The 27,280-nt window shown below is 37.7% G+C and overlaps 1 protein-coding gene across 5 annotated transcripts in view; it reads left to right on the top strand.

Moving 5' to 3' along the window:
* Positions 1-27,280, top strand: part of PPP2R2C (protein phosphatase 2 regulatory subunit Bgamma) — a 170,469-nt gene that overhangs the window by 126,085 nt on the left and 17,104 nt on the right. For all 5 annotated transcript variants that reach the window (XM_042871960.1, XM_042871963.1, XM_042871961.1 and 2 more), the window contains 2 exons: positions 331-508; positions 17,518-17,682. In XM_042871960.1, coding sequence (XP_042727894.1) covers positions 331-508; positions 17,518-17,682 — 343 coding nt within the window. The remainder of the gene's footprint in view (positions 1-330; positions 509-17,517; positions 17,683-27,280) is intronic.

The following is a 27,280-nucleotide window of genomic DNA, read 5'->3' as shown; positions in this document are numbered from 1 at the left end:
TACTAGGAGTTCATTGTTTGCCTGATGAAGCCGGAACCTTCTGCATATGTGAGACATGGGACTGGCCTGCACTGTGGCAGCTGTCAGTGCCTCTCTTCCTGCGGCCCAAGCTTTCCACTGTTCTTCCTAGCTCTCCATGGCTCTTGTTTTGGCTTCCCCATTGTCAGGGATGGTCTTGCCCAACTGTTCATCCATAGAGAAGTTCAACTTGCATACACTGCTAAGAAGTTTTATAATGTCACAGTCTTTGAATACTTGCTCTCCATCATGCTAGCAAAAAAATTAGTAAAGATCTTACTCTGTTTCTGATCTGTTGTTGTTTTTTGTCAGGTGCCTGTATTGAAACCTATGGATTTGATGGTAGAAGTCACTCCCCGGAGAATCTTTGCTAATGGTCACACCTATCATGTCAACTCAATATCTGTCAACAGTGACTGTGAGACGTACATGTCAGCGGATGATCTCAGGATTAATCTCTGGCACTTAGCAATCACGGATAGAAGCTTCAGTATCCTTTATTGTGATTCCTTGGTCAGTGGTGATAGCATTAGTGGAGCTTAGGAGGGACATTATAAAATATTTTTTCTGCAAATTTATAAATATATCTTACCCTTACCAGAATCCAGGCAGTATTTGTAACAGAAAACACTCAGATATCATAAAGGACAGCTAAGAGGTTGCAAAATTTAGGGAATTTTGTGAAAAATAGCAGTCCTGGAGTTGGTCAGTGACACATAAACAGAAAGCAGATGATGACTGAATGATAACCATCCACCTGACTAGCATGTTACAGCATACTGTAATTTCCTTAAGACATTTCATGCTGAGCTGCACCACTTTTTTGTAACTTTTTTTTCCTGAAAGGACTATTCTTCCTCTGTCCCCTGTTCTCAGCCACCCTGCTGCACAAAACCCTTATTTCTCAGATGTGCATAGTTCGGGGATTAGGCTTGCCTGCTTCGTGTGAGTTCTGTTTGGAGTTAATGCAGTCATTGCTGTATCAGGTGCTGGCATCATCCTGAAAGCCATGTTGTGGGATCATTGCAGTCAGGGAGGCTGCCCCTGCACTGCACTGCACAGTGCAGGAGGAGCCAGAAAAAATGAAGTCAAGAAAAATGCTTCTCTGTGTGTTACAGAACATAAGGGAAGAGAAAGACAAGAAATAGATTATGGAGCCAGTTCAGAATATTGTATGCCCTTTTTTGTTGTTGTTTTGTTTTATTTCAAGAGGAATTAGAAGAATATTTATCCATAGAATTGTATGAAGGACTATTAGATGTTGATATTAGATACTGCTGTGGACAAATTCCTTTTGCCAACACGAAGAGCTCTTTTTCCTTTTCCTATTGGTCTTTCATGTTTCTCGATCTGTAGGCTAGTTAATCTCTGGAGCTTGGCCTGTGCTTTATTAAAGTCAGAGGAAAAAATATATAAAGTGAAGCAATTCTTGATGTCCTTAAAAACAAAAATCCAAATGGGACTGCATTTGTAGTATCGAATGACAGGTGCATTTATTGTTGGTAATATGAGTTTGGAAACAAATTGAGGTATTTCTTTTCTGCCTTTCACCCGTCTACATTAAGTGAGATCAGTGGTGCCTTCTTTAACAAGATTGTTTCTAGGATCAATCTTTAGGTGGTCCTTTAAAATGCAGCAGTGTTTGCCTTTGATATTCAAGCAACTGTACTTCTGTAGTTTCATATGAGAGGACAGAGTGAGAAATTATTTTGCCAGCTCATCTCTATGGAGTAGCAGTGTGGCTTCTCACAGTGTCCTTCTCACTGTAGCTTCACCCTCCACTCTTGTGTCTCTCCTGGGCACGTTTGTAGGTGCCTGATGAATGTATTCTTCCTCTTCTGAAGCAGAGCGATGAGTCACAATGAGAACAGCAGTCTCTGTATGTCTGTATGTGATAACCAAACCACACTCCTGAATACTTATGTAAGTCTTTGCTTTTGGCAGTCCCCTACTGTTGTGTTAAAAGATGCTTTATGAAGTATGGATTGTGAGGATGAATTTTTCTGAGAACTTCAAAAACAAAACAAAACAGTTATTTGTTGTTGTTCATGAGGATGACCTGAGATTTTAATGACTCATTTCTCATGATAAGAGCTTAGTGACTGAAATATCAGATCCAAATGAATTTTCAAATCCCAAATGTGTGTAAATACTTGAAAATAAAACATTACTGAGAGTATTGATACAATCAGAACAGAAGCATTGTGAATAAGGTGGTGTAAGGTAATTCTTTGTATGCATATATTTTCCTTTCTCCTGTACATGTTGAACAATTAATCTTCACAAAAGAGTAAGGAGCTGGTGGATAGATAAATTTGTCTGCTATTTTGTGGATGAGGAAATTGGTACAGAAAGTTTAAAGAAATTCTGTATGAGAACTTTAGGTTTCATAGCCTGATTAACAGAATTTTAATTCATTTACCCTTTGTATGAAAATGTTTATATGTAGTCTTCTAAAGTGTTTTCTACAAAGATATTTCAAACTAGCAGTGTACCTGTGAAGAGCTGGAAAACAGTTTCAAGACCATAAATGCTACCATATGTCTTGATGATACAACATGGACATCAAAGGTACTTGAGACTGAATAACTATTATTTAGAATGTTACTGACCCTACTTGTGTGTACTCATCTGTTGTATTCAGTCACAGCTGTGTGTACTATGCACACCTTCCTGTTGTGGAATATTTACTAATAAGTGTGTTTTCTAGAGTTTGTGTTTGAATCACTAATTTAACCCTTACAACACTACACAGTTTATAGTAAGTAAGCTGTTAAGTGTCTGAGGATGTTCTAAAACTGCTGATTGGGGGTGAAATCAGACTCTGTTTCTGAGTTTTAGGATGGGAAACTTTTTGTTTATAAACTTTGGGGATACTTGTGTGGATAACTTTGGAATAACTGTTTTTTTTCCTGGATTCAATACAGATCTTGCTACTTCTTTTAGATACGCGTGAATGAATACCTGTCAGGTGGTCATGAGACAGTTTAGGCAGTGATAAGAGAGAACACTGATAAAAACATTAGTAAAGAGGTGGTTAAACTTAGGTGGCAGCCTGCTTTTGCTATACTGGCCACAGTGGCAGGTATTTTTTTTTTTTTTTTTTCTTCCCCTATATAGGACCCTTTAAGTTCTTGTAAAATTGCAGCAGCGTGTTTTCCAGTAGATTTTGAAATCTGCCCAGTAACGAAACTGAATCTCTAACCGAAACCTCTAAGATCATCTAGTTCACTTGTGAGCCCATCGCCCGCTGAATGCCCACTAAACCATGTCCCCATGTCCACTCCTGCCCTCTTCTTGAACACTTCCAGGTATGGTGACTCCACCACCTCCCTGGGTAGCTCATTCCAATGCTTTATTACTCTTTTAGAGAATGATTTTTTCCTAATATCAAACCTGAATGTTGCTTGGTTTGGTGCCTTGTTCTGCAGAAGAGTTAAGAGAGCAGACAAGAGGAGACTGAGTTTTAAAAATGCTTGCTTCACACTTTCTTACTAGATGTAAAATGGAAGTGAAACATCATGCTGTTTTGCACTGGGGGTTTGATTCCTTGAAACGTTTAAAACAATAAATAGAAAATATTTAGCTCTTAGTTGCATTTGTTAATAAGGGATCTGGCAGTGGTACATACTTGTCTTTCTACTTTCCCTCAGAGACAGCAGTGCTGCATATAATGAACTGCAGTCTATTTACCCAAGAGACTGTTGTGACGATGGCACCACAAATACAGTGGTAGAGCTTCTGGACATTCAGCTGATGTTTGAACATCTTTACAAATTACCGGGGAAAAGCTGGAGAAAAACTGTCAGATTAACAGTGATATGCTGGGGTTTTTTAAGTAAAATACTTTGTCTTTTAAAATTTTAGTCGAGGACAGTTATAATGGCTTCAGTTGGGTTATAATCATTATTTTAGCACTTCTGTGAATCACTGAGAATTCTTTGTGTATTTCAAAACAAAAAGACAAAGCAGTGCAGATCTTAAGTTAGTTCTCGTTCTGGCTGCCTTGGAAAATAATTCAGCTTTGCAAAATTTGATCAAAATATGCACTTTAGGTAGAGCCTTAGGCAAGCAAAATACAGTTAGTGACTTTGTGGTTTGCGTTGATATTAGCATAAACAGTAACTGGGGTGAAAAGCAGGGAAGTGAGTTTTATGCTATGACTGTAAATTTTTGTGAGAAATATGCAGAACTTTTGTACATGACTTCCCGCTTGCAAGCATGTTTGCTCAGTATTGTTTGAGCAGGATGAGGAAAGGGGGGAGGAGGTGAGAGGAAAGGAAGCAAGAGGGTCAGCTAGTAAATAATTACACATATGAGGCTTTTCTTCGCTGAAAGGTTTAATGTGTGTGATCATGTTATGGAGAACGAGAGTGTCCTTAATTATAGATGATACTCTTCACTGGAAAAGAAGGGAGGTAAAGGTTGCTGTATTTGTTAATGTTCAGTCTGAAATGGCTTAGCAGTGTTGCCCATAGCTGAAGCATTTAGATAAGTCATCTTTGGTGTACTGAATGAGAAAACTGCAGCGCTGGAAGCATACTGATAAGGCTTACTTCACATCAGCAGCAATCTTTGGACTATCTAGCTGCACTAAATATTCTTTATGAGAATGTATTTGGATCACTCACAGAAGTATGTAGCTCATAGCACTTGAACTCCCTTCATTTCCTGGTAGCGCACTATTTCACTTCAGCAGCAGTCATGGCATTGCTATGGAAACAACATCACTGTTTCCAGCATGTACTCATCTAGAGACTCATCTTGACTAAAATACTCGTTTCTCAGTCAGATCAATATGGTCCACTGTTATCCTGATTTAATAAAAAATTCCTACTTCTCTGTCCCATAAGAGTTAAGCTAATTAGCAAATCACCATAGGGCCTTCTTATAGTCTAATGTATTCCAGTATTTGAAGCATATCATGGATAGTCAGATCGTTAGGCACTGTATCTTAGGGAAATTAATTTACGTAAGAAATAAACAACAAAAAAGCAAAGAAATAATATCACCAAAATAACAGATTATGTAGATGGAGACCAATTTCGTACAACCTGATGTGCATCTGAACTGCACAGGGCATATCACGGCGTGCCCTGGGGCAGCCTGCCGCCTTGCAGAATTCCTGTTCCCTATCTCAGTGCTATGCATTTGAATGCTAAACTGAGAGCAAACATGCAGTTTACTCTTGGCATTCTTGGAGCTGGAAGCTGACAGGTTTATGCCCTTCAGTGAGATGTGGTTGTTTCTATAAAAATTCCTCTGACACGATGACTGTGCACAAACTGTTCACAGTGTGTTTTTCTTGCTCTTGGAGAAAAAGCCTTAACTCCATTAAAATCCGCTGCTACCCCACCCTCAGCTCTGTTTTCCTCAGGCATATGCTCTCTGTTTGGACAGTTGGAAGATGTTATTTCTCTCCTTTTGATAGCTCTGTATATTACATTTTAATGCTTCCTGTTCTATCAAGAAAAGTTCTGACAGTCTGCATTGTGTGTTTGGAAGGAACACTGCATCAAGGAGCCCTTTTCTAATTGAGTTGAGTTGTCGCTAGCAAAATAGAGTAGCTTTCCTCATGTTCTATATTTCCCTGAGTCCCTCCTTCTCCCACAGGCTTTGTCTTGGTCTCTCTCCATTAAAGACAAATGAAGGCATCTGCAGAGCTAAAATCAGGTCTTTAAGTCAGAAGCAGGGGATTGCAGAAGAGATTGCAGGATGTACCCTATTTGTATGGTTTGGCAAGCTCTTTTAGAGTGTAACTATTGAGAAATGCTTGCTTTACAGTGTAGCTAATGAAGATCAGTTGCTCTGCTCTCCTAATTAAAATACTCCTACTTGAATAACCGAGGGAAAAAAAGCTATTTTTGACAGGCTTAGATTCTAGATAGATGTAGTGTACTTTTTGGTCTCCATTTTTTATTTATTTATTTTTTCCCAGCAGGGTAATACTGGCTTTCTAGCTAAAGCTATTGGCAGTAGTCAAAGATTTTGGCACCTAACTCACGTCTGAGTACTGTGAGCTGGAAGTTTTCTGTATGTTTCAGTGAGTGCTGAATTATGCTCTAACTGAGGAAGACTTGTGAAAGCTGAATAAAGGCTCAGGTGCCCTATCCTGCTAAGTCATAGGAAAGGGCAGCATGGAAGAGAAAAAGGCTGAAAACAAAAGAAAAAAGAGAGAAGAAATTCTAATATATTAAACCTTTTAATACGCAAAGTTCACACCAATATCAACTCCTAACTGTTAGGTTCTTTGTTACGTTGTCATTTCTCATCTGCTAGTAATTAGATTTTAAGTGGTCATGATATGGATCTTTTCTTTATAACTGAGATGCTTGTTGTACTTTAATGCAATGAAATACATTGGAATAAATGTATTTTTAAATAATTATACTGAAAATGTGAAGCTAGTCAGTCTCAGCCCCACTTTGTACTCAATTAAACAAAGATTATTGAGTTAAATAGTTTGTTGGAATTTCAGCTCAGAATCTGAATCTTGCATGGTGAGATCCTGCTTTCCTTTACTTCCATCTATAGATTAAATGGCACTTTATTTAAGCTAAAATATGAGCTACGTACCAAACATCACTGATGTGTACAAGCAAAGCTAGATGGAGTTCCAATATTAAAGTTATGTATACACCATAAAAAGAATATCTGATATACATTAAGTTGGATAAAGGCAGCTCTAATTTAGAGTAAAACTCAATCATTATTTTAATGGAGCTGTTAAACAGTGTTACTAGATATCCCTGATCTTTGATTTTTCTTTAATATGTTTAAGATTCTGTAGTGGTCTACACTAATTGGATATGTAATACTGGATAAATAGTAATTAAGAAGAATATAGAAGGAGGAAAATTTTCTGGCTGCTAGACTGGGGACCACACTGGCTCCATGGGTATGTAATCAAATAATGCACCCAGCACCTGTTCTTTGTAAGCATTATAGTTAAATATGGGATAAAATAAAGAATTTTCAGTCGTAAGCAAAATATCCCATGTGACCTCTAAAATGAGGATTTTAGAACTGTAGTAGTTGAGAAAGTCCTTGACATATATTTTTATTGCTGATTTGGAAAAATGCAGTAGGGATTCTTTTGTTTAAGAACATAAGAAATGTTTTTAGTATCAGTTGTGGAATAAAATTAATATAAAAGTATATGCAGTTGTAAGTTGCCATCTTCTCTGAACTGTATAAAACCCTGATAGCAGCAGAGCCTTTCATGAACTCTGACCAGACTCATCTGTTTCTGTGTCCCTAGTGCAAAGTGCCAAAGGAAACTGCATTTCTAGGTCACCTCTAGGTTCTTACAGCCTCTGACATAGCTACAGCTTCTACCACACAATTATTCAGAAACTTACAGGCACTGAATTGGTTCTACTTCTGTTGAGGTAAAATTATGCCCAACATGTGGGCACGGTTATTTCTGATGTGATCATCATATAGCACAAATATCCTGACTATGTTTTTTAAGAGCTGAGATAGTTCTGTGTTTGTATATTATCCTGTGTTCTTCATCCATAGCTAGCTGGTGTGATTCAAGTAATAGATAATAATTCTGACAAACGAGACTGCACGAGCAGTGACTGTAAGAACCTTAAGGATTTTTGTTTTCAAGAAACAGAGAGAAGTCACTGTGTCTTTTAGAAGACTAATTCCAGATTCAGAGAGCTATGGAAACCGTAAGTTTGCAAAAGTAGTCTTTGAAACTTTCGTGTTGTTTTGTCCTTTCACTCCTTGTCAGAAACCATCAGTTTTTAACTGTTCCCATCACCTTAAGTTGACTCATATCTCAAGAATGTGATTGTCAGCTAGTCAAGTAGAATTGGATGAAAGAACATATCTGATAGCAAAAAGAGAGATATCAGAGCTAGTTAAATAGTCTTTTAGCATCAAATTGCTGTCTGAGGCCATCCATCCAGAGTGCTCAAACGTGCACTGCAGCAAAAGCAAGCAGTCCACGGCTGGAGGATCAGATACCAGTTGTCTTCAGGACATGGGATATAACTATGAAAATATTCCCTATCTAACTGTCTTCTAAAAATAAATAAATGGGAGGTGTTCAGCCTGGCTGTGAAAAACCAATTGTAGCTGAGGCCTTGGCATTCTTGGCAAAGACAAGTCAACGTCTTTTTTTTTCTTCTTTTTTTTTTTTTCTGAAGTTGGTTTTGAAGAAGTTAATTTAAAGTGATTTGAGCATAGCTATAGCTTTGGGATAACTACTGCACTGCAGATTTATTGTTTAATAAAAATGTTAGTTTGTTCATCAGTGTACCTAATTTCCTTACTTATCACTCCTGTCCATACACAATTTGAATGAATAAGTATGTGATTCTGTTAACCTTTTAATGGATTACTCTTTATTTAGCTCTCCATCTTCTCTAATGCAGTTGTCTCTAAATCGTGATGCATACCCATTATGTAGTTGCTGCAGAGGTAAGGAAAAACAGCCAGAGGCATTAAAATACTTCTGGTTTTTAGAAACTTAAAGTGAATTGCAAAAACAAAAAAGAAAATTATCTGGAGTTGCAGCAGACAGTGAAGAATATAGTGAAATCCAGGACCCACAAAACTCGTGTCAGAACTTATAACATTAGGGAGTAGTGGTGGGATTTCACTATATTGATGTGTTTGTAGAGTGATCTAAGTAAGAAAAAACAAATACAAAAATTTTTTTTATAGATCTCTGCAGTGAGTTGCTTTCCAGTCTACTTGGCTCAGTTGTTTTTCTGACTGTAGCAAACAAATAACTATGTTGTACCAGGAATGTGATTTCAGGTGCCATGATCTCAAACTTTCTTAAGTGTTAAAGAGAGAAAGAGCACTCTGTAGAGCTGAAATTAATCTGAACAGCATCAGACAGGTTTCCATTTTCACCTTAGCATCTCATTAGAATTTTTAGGTTTTATCTGCAATCTGAGATCGCTCAGCAAAGAGGGGTGTGGGAACTGTTGCAAAGAATATTGCAGGAATGTAGGGAGGAATTGCAGCTAAAGGGTTGCATCATAGAACTGATTCTCACCTAAGGAGCACTCAAATCTTAGCGCAGTGCGGCTGCAGTCAGTGAAGTTATTCCTGCAGAAATAGGTAACAGGATTCAACCCAAGGTTTATTGTCCTGCTAATTTTATTTCTTCAGCTGAGCAGTTTTAATCCGTATGGTATCATTGCGGAAGCTTTTAAACTGCATGTTTCTGTTTCCCTCTGGATTAATTTCTCAAAGCATTTTAAAAGTGAGCCATTCTCTGTTGTCGCAGGTGCAGGCGGTGCATCCAACTTGAAACACAAGTGTTAGGAATTTATTGAAAGTTAGACAAAAAAAACATTTATGCAGTCCTAGGTACAATTGTATGAAAAGATAATGTATAAATAATTCAATTGACTCTGCCAGAGGGGAGAATTCTTTTAAATGGGCCTAATTATTCTCATTCCCTTGTGAGTTTGGACTTGAAATTAACCTTGCAAAACACAATCTTTTGTGGACTATTAACATAAAGAAGAAGAAAATGTTACTGCTGTGTTCATCAGCTAAAATCTTTTAGCTCAAAGACCTTCCATAGAAGAATAGAGATGTAATGAAAATGCCCACGCAGTCATCTCAGCATTGAAAGCCATATAGACTGCACTTCTGAGTCCTGAAACCCTGATAGCTTTTTTTTTTTTGCTGTTGAGGTAGCCAGTGTACTTCTTGTTAGGGTAGACATTTCAGTTTCTCTTGTCTGCTCTCATAATAATCACTGGGAAAAATTGCTCTGTACTATTGCCATTATATATGAAATTACAATACTTTCCATTTAGGGAGTTCACTTTCAGGGCCTTTTGGAGTGAAAATGCTCTTGTAAATAAAACACATATTAACTTATATAAGATGAGAAGACTAGAGTTAAAAATACACCTGTTATGACAGTTTTCATACTGAATAGTTATGCGACTTATCTGGAATCAGTCTCCTGAAGAGATTAAGCAAACAACCGTGCGGCTGTGGATATCAAACTCCTTTCCCTCAAAGAATAATATTGCTGTTTAAAACCTCAGGAATCCGTGATTCTCTGCAATGCCTAGAGGGGAAGCTGATGGGCATTTTTGTAAATCTTTCAATAGATTAATCAGCTAGGTCATAGTCCTGTTAGAAGGTATGTTATGTGTGTTAATAGAGATGATCTTAAAAACTTTCACTCTGGAGATTCTCATGAGGATTTGTTCCTTATTTTCATTTTCACATTGCTGATTTTCAAGGATTTCTTGGCAGTGCAAAGTGCTTGCAGGCAGAAACATCGCAATAAAATCTGAACTGAAGCCTTTGTCAGTATTTTTAAAGTAATTATTTTTCAGAAACATTTAGATATTTTAAAGATAGATTGTTTTGTTTTACTGCTTCTGTAGTATATATGCAAGGAAGAAGAGAACACTATGCTCTAAAAGACCTATTTTTAGGTAGCTGAACTGTGCAAACAGTGAATCTTTGAGTTCAAATATGACTTCAGTAAAAATGTGGAATACTTTTATATATGGCACAAATACTGCTGCTCTGGGGATTTCTGTAAAATATTTCTGTAAGGTATGTGAACGAATAAATTGCATATAGGGAAAGGAGAAACTCCACCAAAATCCTTTAAAGAGTCTGTACCCTCCAGCTAGAAACTCTGCATCTGCCTCTTAAAAGACAGATCTTCCCAAGATGCATGAGATTTTAATAGGTGTCAAGAAATAAATTTATTGATAGTATTCCCTGTTATTGCATAGACTTTTTAAAAAGTGTTATTTCTATTTGCCTATAAATCCCTGGCTATTCTAAGATGCAGTTAAGGAAGTTATATATGCTGTACTTCTCTGTACTATAGGAGACTGGACTCGGCAAATGAAGAGGCTCCTTCTCAGTTCTCTTTTAAACATCTCATTCATTTCAGGATAATACATTTGTCAACGATGAGATGATTTTGCCACAATTTATAAATTTTCCTTGCTTTATTGTACTGAAGTTGTGCCTTTTCTTGCAGCCCTGGCTGGTGTGTAACACATGGTGCCATTTGCCATACCATAGAAAAAACTGCTGCCTAACAGAAGCTGAGCTAGGTGACTTTCATAGGTCTTTTCCAGTGATATTTTATACACACTTGAAGTGTTGCTGATATCTGCTAGGTTTCAAATGCAATGTTCAGCATCTCACAGTAGTTTCAGACAAATCATAATTAATTAACATGCAAATATATCAACTGAATTCTGCTTTGCAACCTTTCAGTGGTAGAGTACTATGGACTGAAAACTCCAGATGTGCTTTTAAGCGCAGGTCTTGTGTTGACTCATCCACTTAATTTTGCTCTCAACTGCATGCATCTGCAGATAATGATTTTGTTGCTTTTGAAAATTTGGATATGCATATGGTTACAGATAAAACAGGCATGTGAGTGGGTCTCCAGATGAAAAGGCAGGCATTTTGTTCTAAAAAACAAGCTGAAGATTCAGTTTTTAATTACATCAACGTTTTCCAGTAGCTACGTTAACTTTGTTATTCTTTAAGAAAATTAGTGGTTGCAATATGCATGAGCAAGCCTATCTATGAGAAAATTTGGATCTGATTTGCACCGTTGCATCTCTAAAAGACAAATGTAATAAGGCTCTGAATATCCACCTCTCTTCTCTTCCTAGGTTTTATGATATTAGGAACATAAATAGAGGACAAAATTGGACAAAAATCTGACTGAAGCCTTAGCTATTAGACTGTGAGGAAATTCTTGCACCAAGAGTTCTATGCTGAGCATGTGTGATGCCATTGCCCATGGAGCACCATCATAAGTTAAGAGAGTTCAGAGATCTCTGTTACTGTTACCTCATCTATTCTTTGTATGCACTTTGTACTTGCTCTTTATATAATGACCAGTCTTTTTTACTTTGTGTTTACCTGGCACCTAACATAATTGTCCATGGGTTGGTTTTCCAGGTTGAGCTGAAAGACCTGTAGCAATTTTACTATTTCTCTATCTATCTCATAATCCAAATATGAGGAAAAATACAGGAAAAAAAAAAAAAAGCTGTCAGAAGCCTTTGTTCTATCATAATGGCACCAGCTAAATGCCTTCAATGGAAACATTTTGTTGCCAATCAACATCAGCAAATCCCCATCCGTGTGTGAGGTGGCTGCCAGAATTCCCAGCTCCAGTTTGATATCTTGAAGAATCATTGTTGTATGGACTGTGGAATTTAAAAATGGAATTGGACTGACCTTGTACTACTAAGTCATTTTCACAAATGGATCAATACCTTGCATTAGCAGATATTAGGTACAAGACAGCTTGAAGGAGCAAACACTTATGCAGCAGTTTCTTTTTTCGTGGTTCAGAAGAGTAAAATGGCACAGACAACATAATTGCAACTCCCTGGGCTTTTAATAAAACCCATATAGCACATGCTTTTAGTGGAGCAGTGGGAGAATATTGCATGATAAAAAGCATTGACATTGGCTATTAGGAGTACTTAGAGAATAAATACTGGGTCATCTCTCTGCCTAAGGTAAGAGACAGAAATTTGACAAACAGGCCAAAATCATTAACCTATTGATAATCCATTCCAGAAGTCCTTGACTCTTGGACAAAGAGATTAAAAAGCTGGAATCTATCCAGTAGCATCCTTAGTGTTGTGACATGCCTACTGCAGAATTGTCCTTCAACAGTGTAAACGTATGTTACATCTTTAAGGAATGAGAAGAAACAGTGAGAGGATAGCTATTAAAAAGTTAGGGCTCTCTTCTGCCTTTCGTAGTAAATTAATGTAATCACATCATGCATGCTGAGGCCTGATCCTTTCTCTGCTCTCTGCAGATGCAGCCTGCAAGCAAACTGAGTATTTGGAATGAATTCCTTCAGTTGACACATGGTATAGGAATGATATAACCACCATGTAGGAAGTGTAAAACTGGTAGAGCTTGATTTGTAAGCATCACAGTTCCCTCCTTATAATGAAAATTGTGTGCACTAAATTACTAACAGAAGAAATCACTTGGAGAAATGCTTATATTAAAAGTGTAGAGCCTCAACAGGACCACAGCAATCAATTACCCTAAACTGAAGCCCTGGCAGCTTCCATGAATTGCTATTGATTTCAGCTCCTAGTCAGTGAATATTTCTAGGTCTAGGCTAGGATGTAGGTGTGAGATGCAGACAAAATTAGGAGCTGGAACAGACCTCTGTGGAAAACACAAGTAATAGCCAAGTCTGGAAGGATGTGCTATGCTGAATTTTATTTTTTGAAAGTGCTTACAAATTTAAAAAGAAAACAAATCCCACTCAGGGGTAAAAATAAAGTGACAAAACAGCATATATTGAAATAAAAAGAGGATTTTTTTTTCTTATGAAGTTACTAAGGAAAATTCTGTCTGACTTCCTAAATAAAGCCTCTCTTCTGCATTGCAGTTGAGATGCAGTTAAATTCTTTTCTGCAGCCTGAATGTGAATATGCCAGTAATTTCCTTCCTTCAGCGAACATGCAGAAGATACAAAAATGAATCCAAATGAATGCAACTAGGAATAAGGCCTTTATGTGCTGTATCTTCTGAGTTGTAAGTTTGTTATCTACAAGATTTGGTTTCTGATAGTATTCCTTGTTGGTTTCTAGAAGATGAAGCAGCTGTTTCTTTATGCATACTGTTCACTTCAAAGGGAATTTAATCTGTTTTGAGGAAAGAGCTATGTATCCATTATCATACAGGGAAACTCATTCTGGAACCTGTTTTGCTCAGCAGGAGCCCTATGTATTTTCCACTGTCTCGTAATACATGTTCTGGCATGAGCATTAAGCACACATGCTCATGTATGCTCTGGCTGATCAAATGGAGAAGTCTGATCAACTGACATTTTGGATCAAGGTGAGGGTTATGGTTGTAACCTGCACTAGAAGAAACTTCATGGAGCGGCTTCTCACAGAGGCATCTCACATTTTTCTGCTTGACTAGTGGCCCAGAGGCAGTGGAACAAATCATCTTCGTCCTGTTGTCCTCATTTTATTATCAGCTGCGCAACAGCAGCACAAATGGAATACAGCTGATCATACAGTGTAACTGAATTCTGCACTCAGATTGCATCCCTCCAACTGCGTGTTGTTGCGCATTGTTAATTGTGCTTTTCCTTAAGCAATAGTGGTGACACCTGGTATATAAGGAGGTGGCAAATAGGTGGTATAGGAGGAACAGAGACTTGTTCTAGTGTTAAGGACTGAAAATTCTGCTAATGTATTCCCTATAGCTGCCAAGGCACCAGATCAGCCTTCTCTTAGTGCAATCTGCCAGGGCTGGAAATTCCTCCTTGGCAAGCCTGTATGAGAGTGAAAGCAGTGTGAAGACCTTTCTCATTTTCTGAGGGAAATTCCTGTTCAGGCCCAGTAGCACTAAGGTCTGTTGTTTTTTTTTTTTTTTTAAGGACAACAGTTATATCCCTGTGCACTGCCAATTGTAGGCTGTTAAGTCATTCATTCTCTTTGAAAGTGTTGGTCTTTATGTTTTTTTTGCACACCTTGGAAATGCATCACATGGTGTGGTAGACTAGGTCTCAAATGTGACTTTGATGCTTGACATGTGGGTGAACTGAGGGAGAAGGACTGCGACCTGATCCAGACATCTTTCCATGAGATAAAATTGCAAGGGAAGCCATTAGTTTAGAAGTGGCTCTATAGCTTTCTGACATTAGAATACTTTTCAGCAATGACATTTTCATTTAATCAATTTCTGCCAAATATCCTTTTCATTGAGCTCTGCTAGTTCACCAAATGGCAGATTTCTGAGCAACATTGTCAGGGCCAAGTTTTTAGATATTTGCCTGCTGAGAGACATTGTGTTTAAAAAGGGGAAAAAAAGGGAAGATGGAAAAATGGAAATGCAGTGTCTCATGGGAGATGCTTGCCCATGTCATACTAGTTTAAATACAGTTTCCACACATCACATGTCAAGCTGTATTTGATTGTTTTCAAATAGATGGCAAAAATCACAAGAGGAGGAAAATATTCTTTTGTGTGACATGCTCTTCATTTGATACATTGGGTTTTATAGCTGTCAAAGCAAAAGCTGTTTTTCCTTCTATTGCTTGGAGTATCTTCCACAGCTCTCTATTCCTTTGATTATTCCCCTTAATACAAGTGTTAGTTGTTTTTTTTCTAAATCCAATGAAACAATGAATTTCCTGTGGTGCATTTTCTCCATGATCCTCAGTAGGCAATGAGTTTTTTCCTCAGTGGAGATTTAGATCACATCTGGAAATACAGTCTGTTTAAAGTATTTTATGCTTTTCTGGCAGGCAAATGGAATGCTTAATTTCATTATTCAGCATAGGGTTATTCATTTTATACAATGAAGGGAAATTCGTCAACATTGTCCACAACATCCGGAAAAATGATACTTACCATGACTCTTCACATACTCTATTTATTTTTTATATCTTTCTCATTGCTCAGCAATAATTCATCTCTGTGCTGAGAGGTGAAATTCTTGTATTGAGTTACTATAATTTCTCTGAACTCCTGAAAGCAATTCAATCACTGAATGCAATTGCTTTCACTTAAATGTATTTCTTGAGACAGATATACAAAACACAAATAACTGAATAAAGGTTATTTTTCTTCCTATTAATTTTCAAGACGATTTAGTGATAATTTATAAGATTAGGTAAATCAATGTAGCTACATCTTAATATTCATTGCACTAATATTAATCATGGTGGATTATTGGAGATGGATGTGAAAGTGCAAGAGGGAATGCAGTTGAAGTGAAATATTAATTCATTTCCCAGTTGTTATTGAATGTCACGAAGTATTTATAATCTTGCTGATGCTTTGCTTTTAAAATCATGTGGTGTAAAATAGTGTGTGGTATTTGTTTATGCAGAGTCCTCAAAATAATTATCTCTGAATCTTTTGTATTGTTATGTTTAATTCTACTGCAGTGTCTCTAAATCTGCATTTTTGGAAAGATGAAAGTACAGAATATAAAGTTGGTGATGGACTCAACCTTACTCCCGCAGAAATCAATTAAAAATCTTTCATTAGGAAATGTGAACAGAGGGAACTGAAACCAGTATCCCTGAGACATGATTTCTCTTGCCATTGGTAAAACAGATTTTCTCATTTATCTTATCCTCTGAGTTGTTTAAATTTTGAATGTCAGCTGATTCAAATTTTATGTTTGGGGAATCCAGGCACTGAGATGATCTGGGGTTAGAGAACTGAAGTGGGGCTCAATAGATTTGAGTTTGTTCTGTCATGCATTTCCCATGTGATCTTATGCAAATCATTTTCTGTCTCTCTGAGCCTCATCAGAAAAATAGGGTAATGTTACTCTTCTTCATCTTCCAAGGATTTCTTAACATTTGGACGGCTTATCTACAGTGGATTATCTAACGGCCATGTGAAAATGCACAGTCTTATGTAAATACACTGCTTTACATATGCACTCTTCTTTCATTTTATATATACTGCTTTCTTAGAGCTTTCTCATGAGACTCTTTCATTCTTTATCAGCAATCTTCCACAGGCTGGCCTTCTCAAAATAAATGCTTGCTGGGTTACTCCCCAAAGTAGGTAGCATGTATGGGTGGATACATACTGGGAAGGCCTCGAGTGAGTTGCACTTGATGTGGATAATATCTGGGGTTCCAACTTGCAGATCTGTGCTTGGGAAACTACATTTTGGTGTTTCTTTTGTTCCAGATTATGTCCACTTAAATGATCCAGACGTATTGTTCTTGATTACAGAAATTAATATTGATTTCAGTATTGAGCATCTTTTATGTGAAAAGAAGAATAAAATTTCTAATACTTTTGCAAGTATTAGAGTCCGGGCAGTAAAATCAACACTGTGCTCAATTTTGTTTTGCAAAACTTTTTTTTTTTTTTTTTTTTTTTTTTTTAAAGTAAATGATAATATTAGATACGTACACAAAATTGTTTGGCTAAGTTCTGGTTTAGTACACATTTATCTTTGCAAAAACATGTTTGTTGTTTGAGGTTTAGTACACATTTACCTTTGCAAAAACATGTTTGTTGTTTGAGGCTTTTAACTTACGGCACAAACACTGTTTAGATTTAGATGCCTGTTTATAAAACCCAGCGAACCTTTCCTGGAGTGAGCAGGTCTGAGTTGTACATTGTTCTCTATCCATCAGTGTTATCTGGGGTACAGCAGTAATGTCAATGTCAAATACAGGAGATTTAGCTACCTACTCTCACTTGGTTTAATGAAGGTGGGAATTCCAAATCTTAAATACTATTTATTTGATTTCTCTATGTACATAGCATGGACAAATGTTGACTACTCATGACATCTGCTGTAGAACTGTTATCCAGTAGTGGTTTTTGGATTCTGTCTGGATGAGGCAAACAAATGCCCCGTCTAGAACATCTCTATCTAAGAGTATTAAGTTTATGGATGCTGTTTAGATCACTGTGCTTCCTTCAAGAAGGCTGTAAGAGTCATAAACAACCTGCAAACAACTCAATTTTCCTTAATGAAACTTCCGTTCAGACATTGTAGATATAAAGCCAGCCAATATGGAGGACCTGACAGAAGTAATTACAGCCTCTGAGTTTCATCCCCATCACTGCAATCTCTTTGTCTACAGCAGCAGCAAAGGCTCCCTGAGACTCTGTGACATGAGAGCATCAGCCCTCTGTGACAAACATTCCAAGCGTAAGTCCTTCCTTATGTTTATTGTACTTTGTGTCGATCCCTTCCATCCTCAACAAGTTTGTGATTAATCAGGCAACTCAAATAAAAACCCCTAGAAACAAAAACCACCCAAAGCCACCATATTGTTTTCTCATAGAAGATGTCATGTCTTAATGTGATTTTATGTAGTGTGTAAGACTTTGAGATGTAGCCTCTAATTCACAACCACTTGTGTTTGAAGCCTACCTAAGAACAAGTAGAGCGTGAGGCTGTCCTCAAACAAAGGGATGAAGGAAAATGTGTGTTTATAATGTCTTGCTGAATATAAAGAATATAGGCTATGCCACCATTATCCTGGCAAGCCCAGGTGCTTTCCCTTATGCAATCAATCTTTTTATTCCTTATCTTCTAAGACTGAAAAACAGCAGACATTGTGTCATGTGGTGGTTTCCAATGAGGAGCTGAGAACCTAATGAGCTGTGGTGGTTTTGCATTAGGCACCTTAAGGACTGGACTTCTAGAACACTTTTATCTCACAGAATCAGGTCTTCATTGTCTTTGGCAATGTTCAGTCATTGGGAAGGAAATCTGGGAGAAACTTTCTTAGTGCAGGGGTCATGTAAGTGGTTTTGTATCAGTTTGTATCTGAACCTTTTGAGGTAGGTGGGCCTTATTAGTAGGACAGGGAAAAGAAAATACTTGAAGATTTAAGTGAGACTTAAGCACTGCGTAACTTAGCACAGTTATTTTTTTTTTTAACTGAAATAAATATAGTAAAGAGTCTAGGGGAAGACCTTTTGGCTGCAAGGAGTACTGCACGTGCTCAGAACCTCTTAGGTTGTGATTTCCAACTAAAGAAAATAAACTTTCAGGACAAGTTGCTAAGTGTTTTACTTTCGTTAGCTCTATGCCCTCATACGTGCAGGAGGAATCATTACTATGAAGTAAAAGGCAAGCACAATCTGACCTGTTGCATTGTTGTGAGTTATCCTGTCCCATAATACTTTCATTTCTCCCTACTAATATGTCCTTCTTGCCCCTGTAATTCAGTGCCATGTGCCAATCATAACTTATTAAAACAAGAATACAGTAACCCTCGATGAAAGAAGGCATTTTATGCCAGAAGGGAGTTCAGGGTCGAATGGTCTTTGATTAAACCCTATTTTCCAGATCTGTGAGTTAGAAAATAGCCATTTAATGTAGCATTGCTGCAATAAGTCAAGCTCATTGAGAAGCCAAGTGTGTAGAGCATGTACAGTACAAAATTGAGAAGGTAATAGTAGAACTTTCAAAGCATTAAAAGGAGGAAACCTATTGATTGGAGTGATTTCAGTATAGATCTCAGAAGCATGCAAAACTGATGATGTAAAGACTGTAGCAACCAGAAAGGATGTATCTTTGGAATCAAACAATCTGGGAGATCAAATGCTTGCATGATCACCTCTCTAGTACATTCTTGTTGCATCTGATTCCTCTTTACTGTTGTTTTGTACATGGTTACATGCATGATTGACATCTTACTCGCCTAGCTCAACTTCTCTTCATGCCTTTCATACTCATGACTGGCATGACTTTCCAAACAAAATAGCTATGACTAGAGTCACTGTAAACTCTCGTGTTCTCCCATGCAGCTCTACTTTCTTCAGTCAGTCTCATTTCATGACAGCCTGTACTTCAGATGCTGTTCTGAGATTGTGGTGAGCATATGTATTTTTAGGGATAAAAGACCCAATATTACTTATAAAAATACCTGGATGCTGAGGATATGTTGTGAACTTCTGGTTTTATTTTTTTCCAAGACCTTTTGTTATACAAATCTCTATGGTTAGGCTGGTGTCTCCTGCAGCTTTTGGAGGAAGGGCCCCTCCATTTCCGTAAGTCTAGAGCATGCTACAGGTAATTACTGTGTTATACTATATAAATAAATGTCAAAGTTAATATCTGTAGTAGAAATCACTGGCACAGGATATTAATAAATTATGCTGTTCTTGAAGATTTCTGTTTTGCTAAATTCAGTGGTGAAATCTCTCTATTCAGCATCAGTGACAGCAATGCTACATGGTTTTCCATATTAATGTTTTATGGCTCTGACATGGAAGAGACTTCTGTATCTGCTTATCTTTGGTGCCTGGGCTGAGATTGATTAGCAAGCTGCCAATCTGTATGATGAGTTGTAGTGGGAACCTCTGTCCCACAGAAAAACTGTCTCAAACTACCAAATCCATCCATAAGGCATTGAAAGAATATCAGGTCAGTAGCTGAGTTTTAAATGGTCTTTGAGATACCGATAAGGTATGATACAATATGTTATTTTTCTAATAGACTACCTGAAACTGCTTCTTATAACACATCTTTAATAGATCATACAATGCTGGGTGAGCAATCAGAAGCAAAACATGTGGCCATTACAAATGGATATCCAGGAGAGCCCAATCTGCAACTGTAGGAGAGATACATACATAATACCGCTTCATTTTATTGTCAGACTTGGCAAACAGTAGGAGATAGATGGTTCCATCAAAATTTTCTGGAGAGGGGCATAAAAAAAGACTCATAACCCTTCTTATTTAGAACATTAGAGGAAAAAAGTGTTTTTGCAATCTGTGGGATTACAGGTAAAGATTTAAAATGATTACGAAAGTCAGACTCCAGCATGAAGAAATGGGGAAATGATTTAAATATTATGGAAGAAGATCAATATTTATATCAATATTAAAATATTCATCTAAATAATATGGGATAATGATGGTTTTTTTTGAGGTGTAATTCAGGCAGCGTGTGACAGTGCAGTGTATAAAGGCAGTATGCAGGGAATCTGTGAGAGCTGGAAAACTAGGGGAGCTAACAGCTGAAATAACCTCACTGTTAGAGCAGCCAGCTAGGAGCATCCAAGCAACAGAGGAACCTGTCCCTAATTCCAGAAATTGTCATACAAAAAATTCAGTTAATAAAGAAGACAAGTTAGAGGCTATTGATGCATTATGATTCTCCTGAATGAAGAATTCTTGCAGCAATTTAAGGCACAACTGTTTGATTAATGAATAGTTGCTAATTTGTTTTGTCTCACTAATGCTGTGTTCAGAATTCCTTATGAATGTGCTGGGAGATACATTCTTCCAAACAGCTGGTAGACTAGGTAGGTACATACTGCTGTTTCAGCACATCATGCATTGAAGCAGCCAGTGAGAGAAAACAGCTTGAGCATGTGAATCTGGAAAGAAATGAAAAGAAGTGAAAGAAATTTTTCAAGAGTTTATCAGAATTACTAAGCTCAGAATTAAGAGGAAAATGGAAACTGTATATTTATGCAGCATGGAAATTTAAGTCACTGGAGTATAACTCTTATTGATATTCAGTGTAATAGCCTTAATATCTTAAGAGTTATTGCATACTTTAGAAGATGTAATCTGCTTAAATGTGATATGTTGCTTTAAGCATTTTTTTAGTGTTCATTTCTTAATGTCTTTGTAGACTAAAAAATTGTTTCCAATTATCCATTACCCACGTGCAAAATTTAGAAAAAAAATATTTCAGAGAAAAAGGGGGTTCAGTTTCAGATTTATTGCCTCTATTTCCATAGTGGTCTCTAGAATAGAAACTTGGGGTCATCCTCCCCCTTATTTGAAGTAGGGGATCATGTACAGATGACAGGCAGTCCTAGCAGTCATCTTCTCTGGAGTCCTCCTGCAAAGTGCAAAGCATTACTGCTGTAAAACCATAACAGTTAATTGATGTCTAAAAGGTGTAAGGTGGTCTTCAGAGCAATGCACAGTGAACTCCAGGTTTGGTTTGGGACCAGGTTATGCGGTGGTGTCCTTTGCTTTCCATGAGAGCCCTTGACCACATTTTTAGTTGAAATTTGGACGTGAAAGTGCCAGCCCTTCCATTAGGAGAAATTACACTATCTTATCAGCCTGGCAGTTGACTGAGTTTGATTATCCGATGTTTTTTTTAGAGATTGTCTTGATTTTAAACTTCAGAATTCTGGACTGTGGAAGCAGCCAAAACAGAATCAGGGAGGATATATTTGAATGTGTTAAATTTAAAAAGTTAAATGAGTGATATTTACTAACCTTTTAAGGGAGATTGCAATTACAGAGACAAGGCAGCTTTCAGACTTCTAACTGAATATGGATTATCTTTCATTTGCAACAGAGAACAACCAGAAGCACAAAAAAGCCTATGACAGAGTATCCCTGCTGGATTTGCTAATTAATATTGACCTTTTCAAATGAATGATGCTTATTGTATGACTGGAAAAGAAACAACTTGTTTTTCTTTTATGTGAGCTTTACATTGGAAATAACGCTTTTTATTTCTGCATCTGGTTTCATGTCAAATTACCATCTGAGGGAGAGACAGCCAGCATTCTCCCTTTGTGCACTGAGAAGCTGCTGTCAAAGTAATGTCCATTTGGGCAAAATCTGCAAGGTTTTGAATGACAGGAAGGGAACTTATGTGAGCTTCCTTGATGATTTAATCCCACACTTTAACAAAAGTTTGTTCCCCTTATCCTACTTCTGGATCTGTTTTTAAGTGTGCACTACAAAGGCGTAGTCATTGATGCTTTTATATACCAAGGAAAAAACTGTGCCTATACCCTGATAATTTTGTAATTATGACTACTACTCAGGATGTGTTCTAATTTTACACATAGTAAATATGTGCTGGATTGGATCTTTCCTTGTGCAGGAATCTTGTTGAAATGTAGTAGAAGATTGTCTTTAGCATGGGCTCCAGAGCTTCCATTCTGATCAGTTTATATGGAAGTATAATAAAGACATTCAAAATATGGTAGTGAAGATGAGGAAATGCTTCTGCAGAAATACAGTTATGTCTGTGTAGTGTTTCCTCCAGTTATGCAAGATATGTTAAAATTAAATCAGAGTAAGAAAAAGACTGATTTATGTACTTCCAGCTATCAAACAGTAGGAAGAAAGAAAAGCCTGAAGCAGTGGTGAATGATTTATGATTGAAGAGGTTTCATTAACCCCTCTCCCCCAACTACACACAGATAAAGCAAATAATTGCTGTAAGATTCTTTTAATTATTCAGACTATTAAAATTTCTGTCTTGTTTGCTTAATTTTTTAATAGCAACAAATACTGCTTTTCAATATCTCTTGAAATCAGCATTATTTTTTCAAGATCCTGTTTCACTGGGGAAAAAAAATCACTTATTGCTCACCTTGTACATCAAGATTGGAAAGACTTATGCATGAATTTGGCTGTACAGTAGTTTCATGTTCCATTACCTTCCACGGCATTGCTCACAACAAACGGCATTAAACAAGCAAGCAAGTCTTTGTGAGACTGAGGTTTAAAGATGATTGTTCCTCCAGATTAGCCTCGCGTTTTTTTCAATTCCTTACTCTTTTAGCACCATTTCTCTTTATTAACAAACTCACTGGCAAAGTTACATTAATGTAAGCAGCTCCATAGTGAAGCTCCCACCCACTGATCCTTAGCTATTGATCTGGCTTTGCCTTTCAGCACTAATGCACCATCCCTTGTGGTTTGTGACAAGCTGCAGCAACTCGCCACAGATGGTAAAACAGATTCTTAAATATTGATTTGAGGCTCCACTTCTAAAAGTCAGATTCTCTAGAGGTATTGATGAGGAGCCCAGTTTTAATAACAGGTCACTGGATAAAGGAATGCTCTGCGGTAGGTGGAATTTCAGTCTTGAGGTGTGGGGGTGGCACCTGAAACTTACCCTTGCTCAGAGAAGGAAAATGATGAAAAGGGCGTGAAGAGCTGCCCTCTGAATTTTATAAAAAGAAAAAGAAAATCAAATTTAAAAAGAAGCTTTTTTTTTGCTTTTTGCTTTTTTTTTTTGTTTGTTTGAAAGAGGATGAGCAATACAGAACGACTGACCGTTGTGGTTTAACCTGGCAGGTGGCTCTGCACCACATGGTCGTTTGCTAACTACCCCCTTCCCAGTGGGATGGGGAGAGAATTGAAAAGAAGAACCCACAAAGTGGAATGCGTGGGTTGGGATAAAACTGTTTACTAAGATAGAGAAAAAGAAAAGGAATATTACGACGTGTATGTCATAATCCTTCTCTTTGTATGTATATTCTTGTTATATATGTATATAACAATACGCAAGGAATTGCTCACCATCCTGACAGATGCCAGATGCACAGGTGGGTTGTCTGAACAGCATACAGTAAGACATTCAGAGGTGGTGAAAGATAAATAATAATGGTAAATCAAACTATCATCATAAGCAGTGAAACTAAAAAGGCATGAAGATACCATGGAGGGAGCACTGCAGCTGATTTTAGTTTGCTTGTAATGAACTCAGGAACATTTTAGTATGAAATCCTGAAGTGGATTTAAAACTGCATATTAATGACTACCTATGGGTAAACCAGAGGTCTTGCCAGCTCTGAAACAGAAAATGTAAGAATGGAGCAAATATATAATCTTTACCCTTTGTAGTTTACTGTTGAAAACTTGAGGTTCAGGGACACTAGCAAGAGTGAATTTACGAGCATTTCACAGTTGTGCATTTATTTTTGAGCCTGTATATTATTTTTTACCATTCCCAATATGTGTCAGTGAAATCTCCTGAACTTAATGAGGCGTAGTGTGGAGAAATGTCTGCTCCCACCTGTTCTGTACTTACCCTTTCCTAGTTCCCCTTGCTGACCCCTGCTTGATGATTGGAACAGACATATACAAGGGTACCTGTCCTTCCCTATCCATCCATCCTGTGCCACTCAAAATTACAGACCACTCAAAGCAGCCTAGACTGAGGGTTCCCATTCTATTTAGCTGTTCTGTGCTCATTTGATGCTTTTGGTGATTGCTGTTGCCTGTTTTTGTGTCTTTGGTCCTTTCCCAGTTTAGAGATAAGACCAGAACTAAGCATAACTCAAGCTGTGAGCAAATTGAATCTAAATGGCACACACGCACAAAAAAAATAACATTGGTTTCATGTTTTCTGTGGTGGAAAATAGTTTACAAAAAAGTGTTCATGCTTTTATGTAACTTTGACATTTAGCTTAGTTTTTGGGCAGATCACAGCTTTCCTGGGAATCTGTGCTAATTCGCCATCTAAATTTAGTAGTGTGTGTCAGTCAGTGGTAAGATTTTAGCTTAGAGTCGTATTTTATAAGAAAGTTTTCACTAATATAACCATGTAGTCCAGGAAAAAAAAAAAGGATGTTTAAAAATTCTTGTTTATCAGCTCTCAAGAGAGCATCTTGGCTCTTGACTCTCTGGTAAGCTGCCTGGCTGCGTTGTTCAGAAGGGCAAGATTTCACCATTCTCATTACCATTTTCAGCACACTTCTATTAGATGTTGCAGCCATTTCCATTTGGGATCTGACTGAAAGAGAGAATTTAGGTGAGAAATTGTTCGGCCTGGGACTGCATCTGTTTTCTGTGCTGGTGTGGCTTGAAGCCCGCTGAGAGAATACCTGACCCACTGCCAGTTCGTATGCATCCAGTTGAAAAACACCTATTGTGAGTGTTTGTGTGTAACCTGGAGGTTATCTGCAAGAAGCCCTTAATTCAGCCTAGCTGCAGTCTACATTCATGGCAGGACAAAGCAAATGATTCCCTTTGTTGTTCCAGCATCTTTCCTGGCTCTGGTCTCTGCAGTCCCCTCCCTATTCATCAGTTGCCCTCCTTTCTTTCTGGAGTTCCCCCAAACTGTCTTCACCAATGTGTAGCCGTGACCCTTGAGCAGGAGCTGGAGAATGTTGAACATCTGTTAACTGTCTTTGAAAGGGGGCAGGGAGCTGGGAGCTCATGGTGCAGGATTTCCAGGTACTTCAGCCTACGTAATGCCAGATCCTTCAAGTGCCATCGACTGTACGTGTGAAAACTATAGACACTTGTTATTTCAATATCTATGGCAGGTTTTTGTTTGCTTGTTTGTTTTTAAACAGGAGAAGCAGTGAGTAGTCAGTCCAGTTTCACTTTTTCATCCTTTTTTTTGTACAAATAGATGTTCTCAGGGCAGAATACAAACTTTTAACAGTATTCTCTAGGAAGAATCTCAGGAAGGTTTTTGCCCTTAAATAGAACATAGCTGGAAGAGAACCTTTGTTCTGTGTTATATTTTATAAGACTGGTTATAATTTTTGTCCTATGAAATTTCTTACCAACTCTGTGAAGCTGCTAAGGCATCATCCTTAGGTGTTTTTGTTTTCTTTTCAGCTAATCATGTGTTCTGAAATACATGTAGGCATGATTCATCTTTGGTTTTCTTTTTAAATCTGTTTGGCTCTGTAATAGCAAAAAGTTGTTTTTATCCACAGTTGTGCTTTTGGTTTTTGGTAGTAACAGACATCTTCAGGGTTCCTGTTTTCATGCCTCAAGGAGTACACAGTATTATCAGAGCCTTCCCCTTGCCAGCTCTCTTTCTCTCTTTGTTTTGTTTACTGATACTTCACAGTAAACCTCTGCAGTTATCATCAAGTGCTCAGGCCACAATAACAACATTTTGCCAAAGCTTATACTCTACATTTCTCCCCTTCAAAAGCAATGAAAGATTTGTTTAACTCATTATAGTTGGCTTTTCTTTTATGCCATCAAGCCCTTATACATTTATAAATTCCTGTAGAAAATAAAAAGTACCTCCAGATAAACTTTCATCATCTCAAATAGATAGCTTTCTTAATCCCTTGCCCCATATTATCTCAGATACTGTTATTGCTTTCCCTTTAATAGATCTTTTATTCTTTGTGCTTTGAAAGACATTATTCACATTTGAATTCGGGAACTATCTCTCTTGCAGCCGTGCTGTGAAGAGCTCATGCTTCTGTTTCATCTGGGTAGGAGTGAAGGCAAGAGGAAAAGGGATGTGAGAGGAGTTCTGAAAATTTTGCTGAGGCATTAGCCTTTAATATAATTAATACAGCATAAAGGATCACCTGTATTCCTTGTGATGATCTGGGGAGGAATACAGGATTGTGTGTGCTGTTTTGGACTGTGACGCTGCACCTACCCTATAAGCCATCTTTAGCATTATTGTTTTTTAAAATTCATGTTACAATCATGTAGTGGATGGGTGATACAGGAGTATAACAGCAAAAGGACTAGCATGGATAGGATAGTATTTCAAAGGAGAAGTAAAGGTACTTACTTACCTATCTCTGAAGATCTAGGCTCACAGGAAAGACCCCACAAGGGACAGATCTCCAACCAGAGACATTTCCCCAGTGGCAGTCAGCACTTAAACGAGGTCTAAGAGAGGTGCAGCCAGGCTGCAGCCCTTCAGGTCACACAGCTGAATTGCCTTCGCCTGTGCTCTCAAGGCTGACCAGGTCCTTTCCCCAGGTGCTCAATCAGTGGTTCAGGCTGTGACTCAACAGTTACCATACAACATGTGCCAGAATATAGACCCTGTGGTGACTAAAGCTCAGGCCTGCAAACAAAATAGTAATTTTCAGTGGTATTGGTGACTGCATCAAAAATGTGAACTTTTGGAAATGGGACCAACAAAAAGAGAAAGATCTTTTTTGAGGCCACGAGCCTTTTTCTGAGTCTGACGTTATATTTTGTCTATTGCTAGGGTTTCATAGCTGGTTGACTCCTAAAATATCACTTAGTTACAGTCTGCTTGCTGTTCTTCAGTGATGTGTGCAGTGATGCTGTGTGAT

This window comes from Lagopus leucura, unplaced genomic scaffold (genome assembly GCF_019238085.1).
Source record: "Lagopus leucura isolate 7727_CA_CO unplaced genomic scaffold, USGS_WTPT01 Super-Scaffold_100004, whole genome shotgun sequence".
Lineage (NCBI taxonomy): Eukaryota > Metazoa > Chordata > Aves > Galliformes > Phasianidae > Lagopus > Lagopus leucura.
This window is presented reverse-complemented; position numbering and strand designations above follow the sequence as displayed.